General features: G+C 36.9%; 2 protein-coding genes, 1 long non-coding RNA gene and 1 pseudogene across 3 annotated transcripts; 2 read left to right on the plus strand and 2 right to left on the minus strand.

The window, feature by feature from the left end:
• Window positions 1–3,080: 3,080 nt before the first annotated feature.
• LOC106404448 lies at window positions 3,081–6,526 on the plus strand (annotated as a pseudogene).
• LOC106404444 (zinc finger protein BRUTUS-like At1g74770) lies at window positions 6,466–12,278 on the minus strand. Its single transcript, XM_013845162.3, has 12 exons — window positions 11,663–12,278; window positions 11,088–11,306; window positions 10,827–11,021; window positions 10,421–10,746; window positions 10,107–10,335; window positions 8,091–9,772; window positions 7,717–7,938; window positions 7,488–7,622; window positions 7,183–7,417; window positions 7,034–7,093; window positions 6,818–6,889; window positions 6,466–6,712 (listed from the first exon to the last, which is right to left on the minus strand). Exons 1-12 carry the CDS (start codon window positions 11,927–11,929, stop codon window positions 6,611–6,613), a joined length of 3,744 nt encoding a protein of 1,247 aa, XP_013700616.2. The 5' UTR covers window positions 11,930–12,278; the 3' UTR covers window positions 6,466–6,610.
• Window positions 12,279–13,702: 1,424 nt separating this feature from the next.
• On the minus strand, window positions 13,703–16,253 carry LOC106410111. The gene is made up of 3 exons (XR_001282264.3): window positions 15,694–16,253; window positions 15,449–15,615; window positions 13,703–15,320 (listed from the first exon to the last, which is right to left on the minus strand). It is a non-coding gene; the product is annotated as an uncharacterized LOC106410111 (long non-coding RNA).
• Window positions 16,254–16,509: 256 nt separating this feature from the next.
• LOC106404466 (HIPL1 protein-like) lies at window positions 16,510–17,951 on the plus strand. Its single transcript, XM_013845187.3, has 3 exons — window positions 16,510–16,737; window positions 16,823–16,980; window positions 17,124–17,951. Exons 1-3 carry the CDS (start codon window positions 16,644–16,646, stop codon window positions 17,232–17,234), a joined length of 363 nt encoding a protein of 120 aa, XP_013700641.1. The 5' UTR covers window positions 16,510–16,643; the 3' UTR covers window positions 17,235–17,951.
• Window positions 17,952–20,687: the final 2,736 nt, after the last annotated feature.

The raw sequence follows: 20,687 nt of genomic DNA on the forward strand, positions 1-20,687 counted from the left end.
ACTCAAATGCTTGAGATTGCATGTGTATGTGGCGTTGTCATGCCAACTATTCAATTTATTGTAGCCCCATCACTTTTTTGCATAGCACTCCCTTATCTATAACCTAAAACTGTATATTTAGAATATGAATGAATTGAATCCCAAGTGATTGTGTTTCAACCAGAGAAGACTGTAATTATTTATTGTCTGCGTTCGGTGTGGTTGTTTACCATCCGTAGAATTTGATTGATGATCTCTTGAATTTAGTCTTTTTTTCCTTTTACCATTGTAAACGTTTTAAACTTCTACCTAATAAAATAATTAAAGTTTTTAATGATCAAAAGTATCTAAACCAAAACCTAGTTAATCCACATTAGGATTAGTACTAACAATTATAGTTTTACCCCCTAATTTTTGATGAGACTTAAAACAATATCGTATATTTGTTCAGCCAAGCAACATTAACTTAGTATTGTCATAAACGAGTTTACACTCAAGTCTAAGCTAACATTTATTAGTCTGGCTTGGTTGGAAACAACAACTAAAGTTTGTCTAAGTTTATCGAGTAGTCTAGTTCTGATATATTTTGTTTCTCTAAAGCACAAGAAGACAGCAAAATAAATGTGAGTATACACGGATCAAATGATATGTTTTCTTTTGAACCGCAATGAGTCAATGACTAACTTTGCACTGCCTATGTTACAGAATTTCAAACTATCGCAACTATTCTTAATAGTATAAATCATTATGTCTTAGTAGATCATCTCGATCATTTTGGAAGAAAAAATTGAATTTTACATCAGCTCTAAGGATCGTATAAACGAACAGGAGAATTATACTCCTCGTTGGGCTCACAAAAAGATAAAAAGAGCTAGAAGGCCTAACTATTACAAAAGGCCCATTAGCATATACAGAGACATCCGAGGAGGGCAAAACCCAAACGTTGCACAAAGGGGAACCAAAGTAAAGACGAAGAAGTTATTAAACCCTGCCGTTTTATAGTTTTCTTATTATTACAAATCTACCACTAACTTTAAAAAATAACAAATTCCCACTACATGTACACTACTCCAAAGTTGACAACGAAAATCGATTTATATTACAAAGATGCTACTTTTAATAAATGACTGCTAGCTTGAACATGCATCTTCTATATTATTTATTATTAAAAGAGAAGTACCCATTAAAAAATACTCCTAAATTTTCTAACTTATTTACACTTTCGTGTCACTGAAAATTAAATTAAACTATATATTTTAATATTTGTCTTTTCCAGTTAAATTAATGAGTTTTCCTTAATCAAATTTAATTTAGTGTCATTAAATGAACCTACCTATTTTAATGTTTGTCTTTTCCAGTTAAATTAATGAGTTTTCCTTAATGAAATTTAAACTTAATGTCATTAAATGAACCTAAAAATACATCATATTTAATGTAGCTTATTACCAACGAGTACGGCCCAATAATGAACTTGAATTTTATTTTTACGAAAACGTGAATCACTTGACTTATGTAATATTTAAAATATATTAATTACAATATAACAATAACCTACCTATACTTTAGTTTGAAATGATCATGCTCAAGTTTTATATAGTCAACTTACATCATGCATCGATCGATGTACAATAGTCAAACCACCTATAGTTTTCGTTTTCTTTATAGGATGTATCAACCAACCAATCATCCCACTGATTTTCTAAGCTTTATAAAAAAACAAATCAATAAATACAAACTCAAAATCCAATATCTTCTATTAATCAAAACAGAATATCTTCAAAGTCGTATCTTTAATGTACCTATTAAATATAAAAACTGTAATCATAATTACACTAATTATAAGAATAGATTTGATTCCAACCAATTGATCTCGGTAATTGATTTGCTTGCAGAAGAGGAAACAATAAATTTAAAATTTATAAGAATATAAAGATATAGAGATTCCAACCAATTGCCTATATTTGCTTATGATTTTCGCATAATAAGCTTCAAATTGAACATTGAAAAAGATAGAAAGATTTTTTTTAATCTTTTACCGACACAGAACTTAAACAAAAAGAAGAGTTAAAGGTAATTTTTTTTTGTTACACTTCCCGGAAAAAACGGTTACAACATGTGCTTTCATAATATGACCTTTTAACATATTAATGCTATGAACATTTAATAATTATCTTGTCGAAAAACAAAGACTATAAATAATTTATTATTAACAAAAGTATGAAATTATTAACAATTTGATGACTAATTCATCACCCTTTTTTATATGTTAAATTTTTCATAGAAGTTTAAAAATCATTTTATTTTCTTTAAACATGTATAACTAATTTATAATCTTTTATGCCATACTAAGTCATGATATAATATTTCTTCATATTTTACGTTAATAACCATTGTTTTTATATATCATCTACAATTCTCTAATTACGTCTATTTGTTCAATTTTTTATATGATATCGAATATTCATCGTAAATAGATGGTTTAAGATACCAAAAAAATTATTTACTTGGTGAATATAATACATCAAATATTACAAATACATTATTTAGTTAAATAAATAACCAAAAACCGAAAATTTAAACTCGCACTGGCGCGCGGATCAGGGTCTAGTATATATTAAAACAGAAATCACAATTTTGATTTATGTGTGTTTTTTTTTTTAAAATGGACTTAATGGACTTATTCCTAGAAAGTCATGTTACATTTAATCTCTAATCTTATCATTTAATTTTTGGGCCTAACATAAATTTTTATTGGGCTATCAATAATTGGATTTAAACAATAGATGATCCATTGAATGTATAAATAGTATAAATTAAATAGATATAATTTAATGTTGTAATACTATACCTCCATATGCTAATTATTTAAATATTTATCGATGTTAACTTTTAAAATTATAAAGATTTTTTTTTAATAACAACAATCTTTATATATATAGTTACAATTATAATAATGAAATAATAATCCAAAAATATATATATACAGAAGAAGATACAAATACATATGAAAGTTTGAAACAATTTATTCAATGAAAAAACTTATTATGTTTTAAAAATTGATAGATATATATATATTATAATATATACCAATTTAGAATTGAAAACAAAATATTTATATAAAAATAAATGAAAATAAAAACATGCGCGGTTACGCGGATCGAGATCTAGTTAACATAAATTAAAACACTTTTTATGGAATAGTTCAGACAAGATCTTGAATGGCCTAGCTATCCTAGGAAAGCATGGATCTTGATGTCACATATACTAAATAATAATTATACAGAGGTATATGCTTAGGTAGGTTAAACGAAAACTGAATAAAAATCAATAAAAATATAAAGAAAAAGAGACAATAAAAGCAAGAAGTCGTTAGCTTTGCAAAGTTGTAAGCTTCTGACCAAATTTGCTTGGATAGCAAAACAAGCTCGAAGCTTTCCTACATTTGACGGCCAGCCAAAACAAGCTTGAAGAAGGAAGTCAAGCTACACGCCATTTTTAAAGGTAACTTCGTTGTTATTGTTGTTTCCGGTTTATGAGAGTTAGTTCTATAGCTACTTGTTTGATTACTGTAGTTGATCAATTTGTTAAGGTTTGAATGTGTGGAAACTCTTAACAATGCACAATGCGTTTGAGAAGCTGATACTTTCTGGGTGATTCTGGAGAAAAGCTGAAATGAAAAATGAAAGGCTCAGATTTTTTTTTTTTTGTTTCTTTGAAATTATTATATAAAAGGGTGACTTTGAATAAGTAATGTACATTACATAGTTTCATTTAAGGGACAGAGAGGTATACATGATTTTGGGAGAAAGGAGCTAGATGAGATGGCTGATACAATCTATTTTTGTTGAACTTGTGGCTTGGTTACACGACCCAAGCGTTGAACCTAGTTACTGCATTGGTGAGAGAACTCAGGTAGTGTATTAGGTTGCCAATTTAGTCTAAGGTAACACTCTCTTTTGTTTTATTTTTTCTTTGCTTTATATTTAAATCTTTTAAGCCTTCTCTGAGGAGCTTATGATTCTTTTGCCAATATAGTATAAGGGAACACTCTCTTTTGTTTTTGCTTTATATTTTGAATCTTTTGAGCCTTCTCTGAGCTTGTGATTCATGTTGTTTTCTTTGCAGACAGACAATGATTCGTGCAAAGCAGATCAGTAATCTTTCAAGTTCAGCAAGATCCTTCTTTCTTGGTGGAACAAGATCTAGTGCAGCTGATGGAAACTCTTGCACATCATCCGCAGAGGATGAAAGCTCCGTCTTGAGACGCCACCAAGCTAGGCCTGAAGCTGTACACACTGGGAACAGAGTTTTCACCCGACCATCTCCTCTTCCTCTCCATGTTTCTCCTCCTGTTTTGCCTGTGAAACCAGATCCTGCTAATAATCATAAGATCCCACTATCTGATGGAACTGAACTCTCTATGGTCGATCCTACTCTTCCTATTACTAGTGTCAAAGCCATTGGGAGAGAGCATCTCGGTAAAGTCTACACTACCTCTGCTTCCAAAGATTCATCAGAGGAAGCTCCAAGAAACGCCTCTCCAGGGACTAAGCAAGCTTCAAATGATGTGTCTCATGATTTAACCAAAACTACCGTCTCTGGAAAGAGGAAGTGTGGCTATTACCCCTCAGGGGAAATGATGAGAGTGACACCAGCACCTAGACACGTCATAGAAAAAGTTTCTAGCATATTGCGGAGATTCAAATGGGGCCCTGCTGCTGAAGAGGCTCTTCACAACTCCGGTTTCAAGATGGACGCATACCAAGCAAACCAAGTCCTTAAGCAGATAGATAACTACGCAAACTCTCTTGGCTTCTTCTATTGGCTGAAAACACAACCTGGTTTTAAACATGATGAACACACTTACACCACTATGGTTGGTAACCTCGGCCGTGCAAAGCAGTTCGGCGAGATAAACAACCTTCTCAACGAGATGGTTAGAGACGGTTGTCAGCCAAACACCGTCACTTACAACCGACTTATCCACAGCTACGGCCGTGCGAACTACCTCAAAGAAGCTATGAATGTTTTCAACCAAATGCAAGAAGCTGGATGTGAGCCTGACCGTGTAACGTACTGTACACTCATAGACATCCACGCTAAAGCTGGCTTTCTTGACGTTGCCATGGACATGTATCATAGAATGCAAGTGGCGGGGCTCTCTCCTGATACTTTCACTTACAGTGTGATAATAAACTGTCTTGGCAAAGCTGGTCATTTAGTTTCTGCTCATAGGCTCTTTTGTGAGATGGTTGGTCAAGGCTGTACGCCTAGTTTGGTGACGTTCAACATCATGATAGCTTTGCACGCAAAGGCGAGGAACTACCGGAGCGCGTTGAAGCTATACCGAGAGATGAAAGGTTTCGGTTTCGACCTGATAAAGTGACTTACAGTATAGTCATGGAGGTGCTTGGACAGTGTGGGTTTCTTGAGGAGGCAGAGGGTGTATTCACTGAGATGGAACGTGAGAATTGGGTTCCTGATGAACATGTGTACGGTCTTATTGTGGACTTGTGGGGCAAAGCTGGTGACGTGGAGAAAGCTTGGCGGTGGTATCAAGCAATGCTTCACGCTGGTGTGAGACCTAATGTACCTACGTGCAATTCTCTTCTCAGTACTTTGCTTAGGGGTCATAGGCTCTCTGAAGCTTATAATCTATTGCAAAGCATGATGGCGTTTGGTTTGCAGTCTTCCCTGCAGACATACACATTGCTGTTGAGTTGCTGCACAGAAGCTCGTTCAAACTTTGACTTGGGATTCTGTGGGCAGCTAATGGCGGTCTCAGGCCATCCTGCACACACCTTTCTCCTCAAAATGCCGCCTGCAGGTTCAGATAATGGCCAAAAGGTGCGTGACCACGTCAGCAGCTTTCTTGATTACATGCACAGCGAGGACAGAGAGAGCAAGAGGGGACTCATTGATGCAATAGTGGAGTTTCTCCACAAGTCAGGGCTTAAAGAAGAGGCTGGCTCGGTCTGGGAAGTGGCTGCAGTCAAGAATGTGTATCCAGATGCATTGAGGGAGAAAAGCTGCAGCTATTGGCTTATAAATCTCCATGTGATGTCAGAAGGAACTGCAGTGACGGCACTGTCTAGGACGCTTGCGTGGTTTCGTAAGCAGATGTTGGTTTCAGGAGAGTGTCCTTCACGGATTGATATAGTAACTGGTTGGGGAAGAAGAAGTAGAGTCACAGGCAGTTCAATGGTGAGACAAGCAGTTGAGGAGCTGCTCAACGTCTTCAACTTCCCGTTTTTCACTGAGAATGGTAACTCAGGCTGTTTTGTTGGATGCGGAGAGCCTCTCAAGAATTGGTTAAGTGAATCATATGTTGAGAGGATGCATTTGCTTTAGTTTTTAGATTAGTAGTCTTGTTATTATTCTTTGGCTGAAGCTCAGTCACTTGGTTTTGTATGAGATAATAAGTTTTAAGGTTTTAAGCCTTAAAGGTTAGTGAGGACTGGAGTGGAGTGTCCAGCTCAAGATTTTTGTTGTCAAACATTATCTCCTCTTGCAATGGGGAGTATATAAATCAATATTGACATTTGTTTTATTTTTGTACAACATCAAATGTTACAAAACTGTTTCCTTACCACAGGCCATGTGAATATAAAACTAAAAATTGGAGGAAGGTCTAAAGGAGCCTTGAATTGTAGGAGCCACAAGATGAGCATTTGTGGTATAGCCAATGGTAAGGAGCCTCTCCTTTTCTTCCACAGTCATTACACAGTATCACCTGCACCAAACCATATTTTCATTCAGTTTATTCATGGATCAGTTGAGAGAGAGAGAGGTCCTTTCCCCTATGTAAACAATATGGAGACAGAGAGACATCTATTACCTGAGTTTTGTTGGTGTATTCATCAGGCATCTTTTCTTCTGCAAGCAATGCGTCTAACATACTAAAGTAGACCTGTTTGAAAAAAATCCTTTGTTTAGTGATTGAGAAGTGTTCATTGCTTCAATAAAGACTCAAAACACTTTTGGCTTCAGACGAAAATCAGAACTATATGTGGTCTAGGAACACAATATTCTGTCTGAAATTGATGAAACTGACCTGCATATCTCCTAGAGACTTGCTGCAGACAGGACATGTGTAATGTGAACAAGTGTAATCCTACCACCAGAATCAAAGAACAAAATCTTAGCAACTTATATAAAGTTTTCATTAGTACCCCAAAAAGATTAAAAGAGGTAAGTAAGTACCTTAAAGCATTTAGAGTGCATCAAGTGACCGCATGGAAGAGCCTTCACCGGGGAGCTGGAGGTGAAGATGTACTCATGGCAAATCGGACAATTATCTTCTAAGCATTTTTCTCTGCAAACATGCTCTTTTAAGGAACGTGCCATACAAGCATTGCATTTCATGCAATGGAAGTAGTCAATGCCCAGTCCTTTCCCTACCCGGCAGAGATTGCAGTAGGGACAATGATAAATTTTCCTGTTAAGAAAACATTGGCTTGTTAGTCTAAGAGACACACTTTAAGCATCAAAGTAGAGGAATAGTTTACCTTTCATCGTCATACAATTTGCATATCTTGCAGAAGTACTTTCCCATTGACGACTTGCACAGAATATTTGAGCAGTTTGCACCAATTGGTTGAATCAGGAGACATTTCATGCACATCATCTTTTTGATCTGTTTCCTGCATAAGAAGTCAAGAGAATCAGAAAAACATTTGAGTGTCAAACAAGATTTTGTTGAAGTTTCTCATATGAAAGTAGAGGATGCTACACTACCTATCCACTGAGTGATCAGTCTCCTCATCATGACATCTTATACAAGTGAAGAGCTGGTCACAGCAAGGAGCAAGAAGCTTGCAGTTCCTCTTGTAGTGCTTGCAGCCAAAGACCAAACTGTGAGGATCTCGATAAGATGGATGCTGACCTTGAATTGTTTCTGTATTTCTTGAGACAATAGATGGTTCTTGATTATATATCCGCTGTGAAATAATCCAACGGCTGAAAAAAGGAACATGACATAATATTAGTCTTGGCATAACAAAGGAAAAATTTAATAAATGATCTTAACCATCTGTGGTCACTCTTGTAAGCTTATCTGGATATGTTACAACAAGATGTTTTCATAGAAAAAGAGAGGTGACATGGCTTACCTCATTAACAAGTTCTGCTTGAGGTATGATTTCTTCTGAGGATCAAGGGAAGAGTCCCATGATATTTTTCTAATCATAGCAGCCATTTCTTCTTGACTCATTGTTAGCAAGTGTTGATATTTATTGGATTGACCAAACTGGTTAGCCTTCTGAGACATTGTGATATGACAATTGCAGTCAGTTTGTTCTTTGTCCTCCTTTTTGTCAGCTCCTCTACGTATCTTTTTAGTATCTGGAAGTTCCTGATCTTTGTCCTCTTTGTTATTAGGAGCTGTCTTTCCAAGTGGCTTATCCACTTCCATGTCTGTATCTGAAAGCTCCACAAGTTTGCCACCAATGCTCTCTCTGTCCCCATCAGAAGCTCCTTCAAATAGATACTTCCAAACAGTCTCCAGTGGATCTGAATCCCCAAATGGATCATTGTGTGCTTCTCCTGCTTCCTCTTGTACAATATGACCGTTGTACCATTCTGTTAGCCACTCCACAAACATTGTTTTCCTTGTTGCTTGTCGCCACAAGGACATTACAACATGTTGTTCATCAGATTTCAAGGAATCCATCAACCAAGGAATCATATCCTGCAATATCTCCCCACTTATTCTCCCAAGCATGCATCCTATGATCTTCTCCTGTTCTTCAATAGCAAAACAGTCCCTGAACAGACCCCAGAGCTCAGTTTCTTCGTGTTGGAAATGCTCTGACAGTATCTTGTGCATGGATTTGCATATCTCCTGGAGACTCAGACACAACCGCTCATACTTCATCTTTCTGTGGTGGTCGGCTGCACTTGAGACAAACATGTTCAGTTCTAACATCTCATTCAAAATGAATGATACTTTATCAAAGTGCTTGATCTCTAGCTCATGATCAATACTGAATGAGTGGCTAATATTCTGCAGCTTTCCCTTTGCCTCCAGTGCTGGAAAAGCAATCTCATCCTCTGCATCAGAGTGTATCTGATACAAAAACTTTATAAGATGGAATCTCTGTTGAAACTCCCCAAGGAACCGAAAGTCAGTTGCTAATCTAGCTGATCCGCTAACAAGGTAGTCCAAATCTGCTTTCATTGCCTTGTGGAAGAAGAAAAGAAGATCAATTGGTTTAACATCCATCATGAATGGCTCATCAACATTCTTCTCACCAAAAAACTCTGGAAGATGGAGAGGAGGAGGAGGTTTAAGTTTTCCAGAGAATAGCATTTGCTGATTCATCCTACTAGAGTAAGGTGTCTGGTACATGTCTCCAGCAGCTGGCAAGAGGAAACATGTTGAAGACTTGTTCCTTTTCCCAGGACATATAAACAAATCAGCTTCAGTTTCTTTGCATAGTTGGAGCTGTGATTGATGGGAGAAGGATCCAGAAGCTTCTTCAGTGGGTTCCTTTTTACAGAAACATCTTATTTTGAACATTACAGACAGTTGTTTCCAGAAACTCTCAACAGATGTTTTGCCTGAGTAGCCAAAGCGTAGCCATTGCAACAAGAGGCGTGGAAATGATTTTTGAGGAGAAGAATCTTCCAATGTTAAGAACTGAAGAATTGACTGAGACTCCTCTTCTGATAGATGAGCTGAGAACCAGAGAATGACACACTTTAGCAATCCAAGAGGTAAGACATGCATGCTTGTGTACAGGAGCTGCCTCTGCATTTCATGGTTACAGTTCTTACTGATGATTGGGAATACCTAGAGAAACAACAATGAATGGTGAATACATTAGTTCTTGAAATGCTTCCATTAAGTTTTAAAAGTATCAAATATTCTCTATGTATACGAAAGATTGATATTATTAAAATTTTCAAGCATAATAAGAAAAGTTAAATACATTCTTTTGTTTATTATTTTGGGGTATATCAATAAATTTTCACCACTTGTATTTTTACATTTTAGTTTATGTTTTAATTTAAAAACAAAACATTAATTATACTTTAAACCGTCAATTTTTCAAATGCAAAAAAAAAAAAAAAAAAGAAAAATCTAAAACATCAACCATTCAAATATGGAGGGAGTAGTTGTTTACCTCTCTTCTCTGTATGGAAAATTGCTTTGTTACTTGAACTATAAGAGACTCAAGTTCCTCCTGAAGTTTCAGTATAAAACCTTCTGTCCTCATCTTAGGATCAGCACTCGAGTATAACCGTCTCTGAAAAGTCTCAAGACATCCATCTATGGTGAACTGATTGGCACTTGAATAGCATCCATCTGCTATTTCTTCCAACACCGGGTGAAAGAACTTCTTAAATGCATTGCTGCAACAAACAAAAAAAAACAAAGTATTCATGTAACCTACTCAGAGAACAGACATGTTTCAAGAGACCTTAACAAATGATTTACCTATAAGAAACAAGAACATCAGCAAGAAAGTTAAGCCGAGCCATGAGTACATCAAGGTCCAGAAGAAGGCTTGGGAAGCTCGCTTGGCACAATCCTTCTTGAATGTTTCTCAAATCTTTTTCAACTGCATTTTGAAAAATCTGAAGACCATGGATAGGGCTGTGTCCTACATTTGGAATAAAAACTGGCTTTTTACTCCACTGCCAAAGCCGTTGAAAACATCCACTCCGAGATAAGTTCTTGGTATCTTTAGACACATCTTCATACTCTACTTGTTTCAAGATCTTTGTAGAAGCCCCACAATCCATCAGCCAAGAGCTTATGACCTTGAGAAAGTCTTTTATCTTATCAGAAACTACCAAAGATTAAATAGAAAACAGAAATGAGAAAAGGATATTATTTATACCTGTTGTGATGAGTCTTCAGTTGGGACAACATCTTTCATGCAGTTCACAACTTCAGTTCTCTCCTTGTGAGAGAGATAAGACATCATCCATGGCAAGAAGTCTTCCAACACCATCACTGGAACACTACAAATGAATTGCCATACAAGTGATGCTTGTTCTTGGAAAGTGAACTTCTCAATTAACAAAGGAAAGACCTGCGTGGAGGAAGCATGGCAGGTTAAGACATACAGAATGTCTTTTTAACTGAAAAAATGATATACCTGCCGCTCTTCTTTAAGCATATGCTGACATACGGATGACTGAATGGTGCCTATGCATAGTATAACTTCACGGAGTACATCAGATATGTTCCCTAACTCATGTTCAAGAACATTTAGCCAATGGAAAATTGAGGTGAAGAGATCATCTGTGCCATCATGCTCTAGCGAATAGTTAGAAACAATGTTCTTCACACGTGAATCAAGCGCCAAAAAAATAACCTGCCAGTACAAAAATAATCATTTCAAACACTTTCTTCCAGAAACTGGTTAGCACCAATCTTAAACTATGATCAAGAATCTTGATTCAAGATCATTCTGGCTAACCTCGACATGTACTAAATCTATTCCAAGAAGATTATTAATACTACAACATCCAGCTAATAATTTGAAACAAGAAATGTAAGACGTAACACGCAAGTAATAGGGTTTCTAGAACTGTTATTGTATTTGCGCAAAAAGAGAAGTAACGTGACATATAAGGCATGAGTTACCAAAACTATCAACAAAGAACACTTTTATGGAAAGTTTCCTACTTTAAAAAGTTGGGACCACTATATGTAAAAGACGAATCTAACCTCATCTTCAGCTGCGCTGTGATACTTATAGACAAGTTTCAAGAACTCAAACTTCCGGCATAGCTCACCGGCGAGGTCGCCGCTAAACGAACCGGCTTCAGCGGAGTCTGTAGCTAAACGACGGAGCTCCACCAGCTGAGCACGGAAAGCCTTGTGGAAGTAAACGAAGAACAGAACCGGAGCATCTGCAAGCTTGGTGTTTTCGACGGTAGCCACCTCAGAAGCATTTTCCGGCGGGAGATGATGAAGATGACCTCCGTCTGCCATTTACAGGCAGCAATGAAGGAGAAAACGAGGAAAGTGTTGGAGAAAAGGGAAAGAAGGACACGAGTTGACGAATAAAGAAGGTTTTGTAAGGCATTGATCATCATCATCTTCGTAGTCGTCACTCTCTGCTGAATCTACACAGCTTTATTTAATCAATTTGGGTTTAACGCTTAATTAATCATTTTAATCCCTTTGTTATATCAGAAGTGACAGAGACGTTGGAGCTGAAAACCAACAAAACTTATATCATACTTGTTGTGGCGGGATTTATTTATTCGTCTCTATTATTTGTTAACTAGCTATTTTTTGCATGTTATAGTAAGAAAAAAACTAATTTCTTTTAATATCTTGTCTTGAGAGTTACTTTCCCCGTTTTTAATTTCTTAGAGAAATTTCATTTATAATCATCTTTTTATGGTCAAAACTATAATCATCTTAAAACATTAATATTAATATATACACGAGTGGATATTTCAAATATCAAATAACAACTGCTGGCAAATTTGGCAGTACTGACACCTTCTAATATATAAATAAATAAAATTCTCAACATTAGAATTATTCATTCACTTTTGTATTATGATTATTTTGTTAGATACGTACAAATACAAAATAAAGATACTCATAAAATGTATGAAAACGTATCTATTTTCATTACTAATATTTTTTTTAAAAAAACAAAGTTTACAATTCAGAAAGCTTTTAATTAGTACCTTCAAAAATTGACTTCCTGGTATTAAGATTAATTATTTAACACGAATGGAGATAAGTTATCATATTGCTAAGTACGATTCAATCAACATTAATACTACTACTTAAGAAAAAAAGAAACAATTAACCTTTTCGTCAGCTGTTCAAAAACTAGCTTATTTCTCCAAGGTCGTCGTTGATGATGATACACACACAGTATGGAGCCGAACACACATTAATTACAAGTTTAAGTACAATGCGTGATCAGAGAATAACATTTAGATTTAAGAGAGATCAATACTAAACACAAATGATTTGATAGTACTAGATTTGTTAATGATTTGATGATGTCTTTTAATAATGTTGAGTTTATTTGTATATATTATCGATAATTTTTTATATTTGATCATGTTATTTATACATATATAAATTTTTTTCTGTTATTATATAATTTTATAATTTTTTTTCTGATGGGCCAGATCAATTTTTATTAAAATTGTCGAACTAAACTATAATTAATATATCATAGATTGATCGAATTGGACATTAAATAAATTATGATAAAAAATCTTATTTTTTTCCACCGAACTCATTCTTGAAAAAAAATGAACAGTATTATTTCCACAGTTGAATTAATTTTGACATTTATCTTCCATATGGTTTCAGATACATGTCATTTTAATGCTTTTAGTCGTATGCTTAACAAAAACTTACATTTTTGTAATTGAAAGTCTTTTAAAAAAATTTAAATATCATATAAGAAAAATCTAACATATAAGAAAAATATAACATATAAAGTTTCCTCATTTTTGTAATTTAAAGTAATTTTAAAAAATTTAAAATACAACATATTAAAAAAATCTAATTTTTTTTATTATAAGGTTAATGTAATTGTTTAATTTTTTTGATAAAATAAAATTAAACAAAAATAAAGAATGATGCAAAAATTGTTATCAAATCTTTATTAATCATAATCATTAATTGCCATATATTCCCTCTGTTTCTTAAAGTTACATATTCTAGAGAAAAAAATTGTTTAAAAAAAAATCTATTTTTTACATTTTCAATGCATATTTTATTAACTTATTGCAAACTTCAAAAAACTTAATTGCTCTAGTTGAATTTTTATTGGCTTAAAATTATGGAAAAAAATAAACACAAAAAATATGTAAATTTAATGTGTTTTATTAAAACGTGTGAAAAATCTATAATATGTAACTTTAAGGAACGAAGGGAGTATATGTCAATCATATTAGATAATTTCGTAATTTTTTTTAAGGAAAGAATACACGCTTTTATATTTTGGGTTAATATAATGTTTTCTACTAATTGGATTTGGACCAACATTTTTTACGATTGATTTTTAAGCTGCCACATAATCTAAATTGTCATTCTAATTAAGTGACACCTGATGATTTCTTTTTAATCAGTACAAACAGTTACAGGGGATTACGTCCGAATATGAAAATTATCATGATTTGCGGGCGATTAAGTTGAGTCAGCCTCGTGATATTAAAACGATTGGTCGATTTTCACATACGTTATGAATAAATGGCATGACTATGGCCGGCCGTACAGTTGTCTCCACCCCGGAGACCAGTCAACGCTGACTCCGTTAGTTTATTCCGTTGTGGGACATCCCGTTCCATCTTGTCTTCTCCACGAGCCGCAGTGTGCCTGTCGTGTGCTCTCCTGTGACTCCACGTGACTCGCCACTTTTTCTCAGTTAATTGGGCTTATTGAATCAATACTACGCGTTCTTAAAAGACATGGGCATAGCCCAAAATATTCGGCCCATTAATAATAAAATAATATTAGGAAAGGCCCATTAACAACAGAGTTCGGTGTAGGTTCTGTGATATAGTTGGCGTTTGTTATGGTTCACTGATGCGGTGATCACCTCTGAACTATTCGGGTTCGCCACATGGGAAGCATCTTCAACAACTTATCTGTTGGTAGTCCCATTGGTTCATATATCTTCTGTAGGAAGGGGAACAAATGGTATTGGCTCTCACTGCTTCAAACTTTCCTTTGTTATTATGGGGCCTGCCAGGCTGTCACCTGTGTCGTCTTCTTTGGGTTTCTTATGGCTATTTGTACCACGTTCAAATCTAACACTAGTTTCATGGACTTTATCCTAGAGCTGGCAAAACGTTGCATCGTCTGGTGAATATGATACTTAGGAAAATGAATACCCGAGCTCATGAATACTAGAGAGACATCTCCTCCCAATGAGTGTTGAAATTATTTAATTCATATTTGTTGTTAATTATGCATTCAAATAATAATTGCAGGCCATAAGTCTGTCTCATTCATTCATTGTTCAGACTAATCACAAACCAATCACCATTCGAGAAAGGAGGCTGCTTACCTAAGAGAAAAAGGGAGCACAGGAACCGGAGAAGACGTGATGAAGATCACGCACAGCACAAGATGGGAAACGGTTATAGAGATAACCGAAGAAGACGATGGAGGGAACATCGCAACAAATGATTCCTATATTCGATAGGGATGAGTACGATAACCTATTCATGGGGATTCCGTAAATATTCCATTCAAAAAAAAAAAAAAATTGGTTTTTCTGGCGTACAGATGACGAGCATCTCCACACCAGCAAACTGGGAACGGTGGTGGAACAAAGGATTCAGATCGACCGTTGATGTGATGTATGTGAGAAAATACACAATCACGTGAAAGCCTACTGTTGAAAAAAGACAAAATAAGGCGAATCAGCACTAATGAGAGTGGTGTGGAGTCTTTCGTTAAAGACGACTAGACGGGAGAGGCCGCATGTTGGAAGAAACAGAGCAAGCCTAAGGATATGCTTACCTATAAGTGAAAGGAAGCATTAGCGGTTGTAGAGACAACACCGGAGAGGACGTGAAAAAGATTCACGCACAACAGAGAAAAGAATTTAAGGAGGTGTGAAGATAGAGTCACATGAAACTCGAAGGAGACATGTAGAAGACTAGCGGGAAAAAGGATCCTAAGAGTCACTACATCAAGAACAAAAAAAAAAAACAATTGACAAGAGAGTGTCAGTGGTGCAACAAACAAGAAGGTAAGAGAATTACCTGTATGGTGAACGAGAGTCATCAAAGAAAGTGTAGAGGCTGAGTAGGATGGACAGAGTTTCCATTCGCAACCATCTGCACAAAAAAAAAAAAAAAAACGTTGGTTATGAAAGCGATGCTCAAGGATTTGGCTAAGGAGAATTCAAGATCAAATTTGTGCTAGATGATATTGAGAAACCAAAGAGACTACGGTTTAGGCCAAGTTGATGGTTATGTAAAACCATACAAACACAGGCAACGAAGACCAAGGTAAGGTTCGGAAAACCAAGAAGACCAAGGTTTAGAGAAGACCGAGTTAATGGTCAAGAGAAGACAAAAGAACTAGGGTGAAAAAGGCCGAGGTGATGGTTCAAAATTCGTGTGGTACAAATTGATATCAAAGAAGATTAAAACCAAAGAAAGAGTAGAAGAAAAGAAGCGATACGACGAAGAAGAAAGGCAAAAGCATGAAGTTGAAAATTAGAGCACCAAGTTATGAAGAGCAAAAAATGATCATTGGTTTAAGACCGAAACTCAATTAAGGGGGGGGGGTGTTAGTTTATAATTGAGTTTGGTATGATAACATAATTAAATTATAAAGTAACTGTAAACCCAATGGATGCGTTTGTAAAGACGTGACGTGTGGGAAAAGTCACAAGTAGTTTTTTACGGTTACATAAAGTGACAATGTTGTCTTATGTAAATTTTTTCAATAATTAAAAGAGAAATTTTTCAAATGTATTTTGTTCTCTTTATTTTGTTCAACAGATATGGTTGTTGGTAGTCATTGGAAGACAGTTAAAGCCATCGCAACTGCATTTATTCTGTCCGCAGAGCCAAACAAACTAAGCTGTATTATTTGCCTGGCTATCTCTTGGTCCTGTCCTGAGAATCAGATGTATAAAATACAGACTTCTTTTCTTTTCCACTGTCATTATCCATACCTCAAGATCTGTCTCTTGTGAGACTAGATGATGTCTCTTCACCGATCTCTTGTGCTCTTCTTCTTGTTCATCTCATGCTTAACTCTTTCTTCATTGGCTCTTCCTCTTTGTTCTGATTCAAGTGAGTTCCCTTCTTTTTTTGGTATCTTCTCATGGTTTTGACTTTTAGTTTTCTTTGTTAATGTTTGATTTTTTTTGTTTTTCAGGAGCTCCTTTAGAGGGGAATTCAACATTGAGCTTTTGTCCTTACAAAGGCAAAACATGCTGCGATACAAAGGAAGATTCAAATCTGAACAAGCAGTTTCAGTATATGAACATTTCAGACATGGGCTGTGCTTCTGTTGTAAAGTCTATTCTTTGTTCTGTAAGTACAATCTGTCTTTTTTTTGTCTCTAAAGATTCTGTAATGATCTTTCTTTGACTGCTTGGAACCGTATGTGCTGTTCTATTTTTGGAAAGAATCAATAAGAGATGAATTGTGTTTTAAGTTTTCCCTTTTTGTTACAGAGATGTGATATTTTTTCATCAGAGTTATTCAGAGACCATTCAGATCAGCTATCTGTTCCACTAAGGACTTCTGCTCTGAAACATGGGAGACATGTCAGAACATCTCCATAACAAGCTCTCTTTTCGCTCCCTCGTTACAAGGCCAAGCTGGAGCGCCAATGAACACCAACGCCTCCAAGCTTTCTGATCTATGGCAGTCCAAAACCGATTTCTGCAGCGCCTTTGCTAGCTCCAATGAAACCATTTGCTTCAGCGGAGAGCCAGTTACTCTTAATGACACTACTCCAGAAAAGCCTCCTCCTGGTCTATGCCTACAGAAAATCGGAAACGGATCTTACCTAAACATGGTTCCTCACCCTGATGGCTCAACCCGCGCCTTCTTCTCTACACAACCTGGAGTAGTGTTCTTGGCTGGTTTACCAGATCATGACTCGGGTGGGGTGTTGGATGTGGATCCATCTAGCCCCTTTGTTAATTTGACTGATGAAGTTCATTTTGATATTTCCTTTGGAGTGATGGGTATGGCTTTTCATCCCAAGTTTGCTCAGAACGGGCGGTTCTTCGCTTCTTTCAACTGTGACAAGTCCAAGTGGCCTGGCTGTACTGGAAGATGCTCTTGTAACTCTGATGTGTGATAATTTGTGGGATTATGAGAGCTTCTAAGTGTTTTAACCGTGATGAAGCACACGAACAAAGTAAAAAAGGAGTGAAGTAACCGTAAGTATTTGAGAGAGAAGAGAAATTTGAGAATTTAAGAGAATGAGAGGATTTGTGAGATTGAGAAAATGAAAGAAATGTTTGTATTGAATTGTATGTTTAATTGTGTAACATACATTGTGTATTTAAAGGAAACAAAAGCAATAAGCACTCAATGGTGGAAGAATAAATAACTAGTAGTGGACTAGCCACTCCTCCCCATTTGGTAAGTGATATGGCCACTCCTCCCACTTCATCCACTAACTAGTAGTGGACTAGCCACTCCTCCCCATTTGGTAAGTGATATGGCCACTTCTCCCACTTCCTCCACTACTTCCCTTTGTTTAATTCTTCATGTTAACACTCCCCCTCAAGCTTGACAGTAGTGAGTGTCAAGCTTGGAAAGCCATGAAGTATTCCCTCATTAAAACCTTTTCTTGAAAAAACCACTTGGGATAAAAACCAAGCAAAGGAAAAAGAGTAGAATACTCCACGGTGAGGAGATCATTGACATGGAAGGTTTATGAGTCCAAGTCTTGGAAGAATGGACTCACAAACTTTGCTACTGGCCGCCTTGGTGAAGATGTCAGCCAGCTGATCCGCACTTCTTGTATAACATGGGAGAATCACTTGCTGCTCCACTGCTTGTCTGACCTTGTGGCAGTCTACTTCTATGTGCTTTGTCCTTTCATGAAAGACTGAGTTGGATGCAATGTGTATTGCGGCTTGGTTGTCACAGTGCATGGTCATGGGAGAGGTGATCTCAATTCCCAAGTCGCCTAAAAGCTCCTTTATCCAGATAAGCTCACTGGTTAGCTTCCTCATTGATCTGTACTCTGCTTCTGCGCTTGAACAAGATACTACTTTCTGTTTTTTGCTCTTCCAAGTGACAAGATTCCCTCCAATGAATGTACAATAACCGGTGGTTGACCTTCTGTCTACTCTATCTCCAGCCCAATCTGCATCACAGTATCCTATCACCTCAGTGTTCTTGTTGCAAGCCATCCATACACCTTGTCCTGGCGCTTCTCTTAAGTATCTTAGAATCCTCTCCACCATGTTCCAGTGATGAACCTTGGGAGTTTGCATGTGCTGGCTCACTTGATTAACTGCGAAACACACATCTGGCCGAGTGATGGTTAGATAGATCAGCTTCCCAACCATCCGTCTATACTGCTTGACATCTTCAAATGGAGTGTCTTCATACTCCCCCTCTCGCAATACCTTGTAACCTTCTTCAAGTGGTGTCTTGGCATGTCTTCCTCCAAGATCTCCTGCCTCCTTTAATATGTCCAGGGTATACTTTCTTTGGGACATGAATAATCCTTCCTTTGATCTGCACATCTCAATGCCAAGGAAGTACTTCAGTTCTCCCAGGTCTTTGATGTCAAATGCGGCCTTGAGAAATGTCTTGGTTAAACTGATCCCCTCCTTGTCACTACCCGTGATGATGATGTCATCCACATAGACTAGAATTACCGTAATTCCTTGCTTGCTGGTGAGAGTGAAGAGTGTGTGATCCGCTTGAGACTTCACAAATCCCCTTCCATTCAATGTAGTGCTTAGCTTGTGGTACCAAGCTCTTGGTGATTGCTTCAAGCCATAGATTGCCTTTCTGAGTCTAAGGACATTCCCTGGTTTCACCATTTCTTCCATCCCCGGAGGTGGTTTCATATACACTTCATCTTCTAGTTCTCCTTGCAGGAAAGCATTCTTCACATCCATTTGCCAAAGGTCCCATTCTAGGTTCACTGCTAATGAGAGTAGAATCCGGATTGTATGAAGCTTGGCCACTGGTGCAAAGGTGTCTAGATAGTCCTCTCCATACACTTGTGTGTATCCTCTTGCCACCAGTCTGGTCTTCTTTCTTTCTGGCTTCCCATTTGCAAGATACTTAATGGTATGTATGAGTCTGCTGGTCACGGCTTTCTTCCCTTTTGGAAGTTCTGTCTCATACCAGGTGTTGTTCTTCTCCATGGCCCTCATTTCATCATCCACCGATTTCCTCCATTCATCATCTTCCATAGCTTCTGCATATGTTCTTGGTATCCATTCCAGGTCCAATGAACTCATAAAGACTTGATGTTCTTCTGGATAGTGAGCTAGGGAGCATAATCCACTTTCTGGATGTGCCACAGCTTGAGCATTGTAGTAAACAAAATCATTTTTAACCCAATCTGAGGCTGGTCTTCTGATCCTTGTACTTCTCCTTAGGACTTGTGTCTGCTCAGGTTCATTACTGCTGCTTGGTTCTCCTTCTTGAGCTTCAGTGTCTGGTTGTCCCATCTCATCTTGATCATGAGATAATACTGGGTTTTCTTCAGGTTGAGCTTGCGCCGGTTGATCTTCATTCCCCCCTTCATGGTCAGGATGAGAGTCTTCAGTGTTATGAACCATGGTCTCTTTATAAGGAGTAGTGTCCCGGCCTTTCTCTGGTTCCTTTTCTAGGTTAATGCCGAGTCTTTCCATAAGAATCTTCAGGTTGTTAGCTCTGTCCGAGGCAGAATGAGATAGATCTTTGAGTTCCTCCCAACTCTTCTCATCATAATAGGCCTTGGATTCCATGAACTTAACATCTCTGGATACTAGGACTCTCCTTGTCTCTGGTACATAGCATTTGTACCCCTTTTGGTGCGTAGAGTATCCAATGAACATTGCCTTTGTGCTCTTTGCCTCCAGTTTGTTTCTTAGTTCTCCTGGAATCAAAACAAAGCACACACACCCAAACACACGCAAATGATCAATTGATGGTCTAGATTTGTTTAGTACCTCATATGGGGTGGCATCAAAGAGGACTCTTGTAGGTGTGCGGTTGATTAGGTAGGTGGCTGTGACTACTGCATCCCCCCAAAACCGCTTGGGTACATT

The sequence above is a fragment of the Brassica napus genome, chromosome C6 (genome assembly GCF_020379485.1).
Source record: "Brassica napus cultivar Da-Ae chromosome C6, Da-Ae, whole genome shotgun sequence".
In the NCBI taxonomy this organism is placed as follows: domain Eukaryota; kingdom Viridiplantae; phylum Streptophyta; class Magnoliopsida; order Brassicales; family Brassicaceae; genus Brassica; species Brassica napus.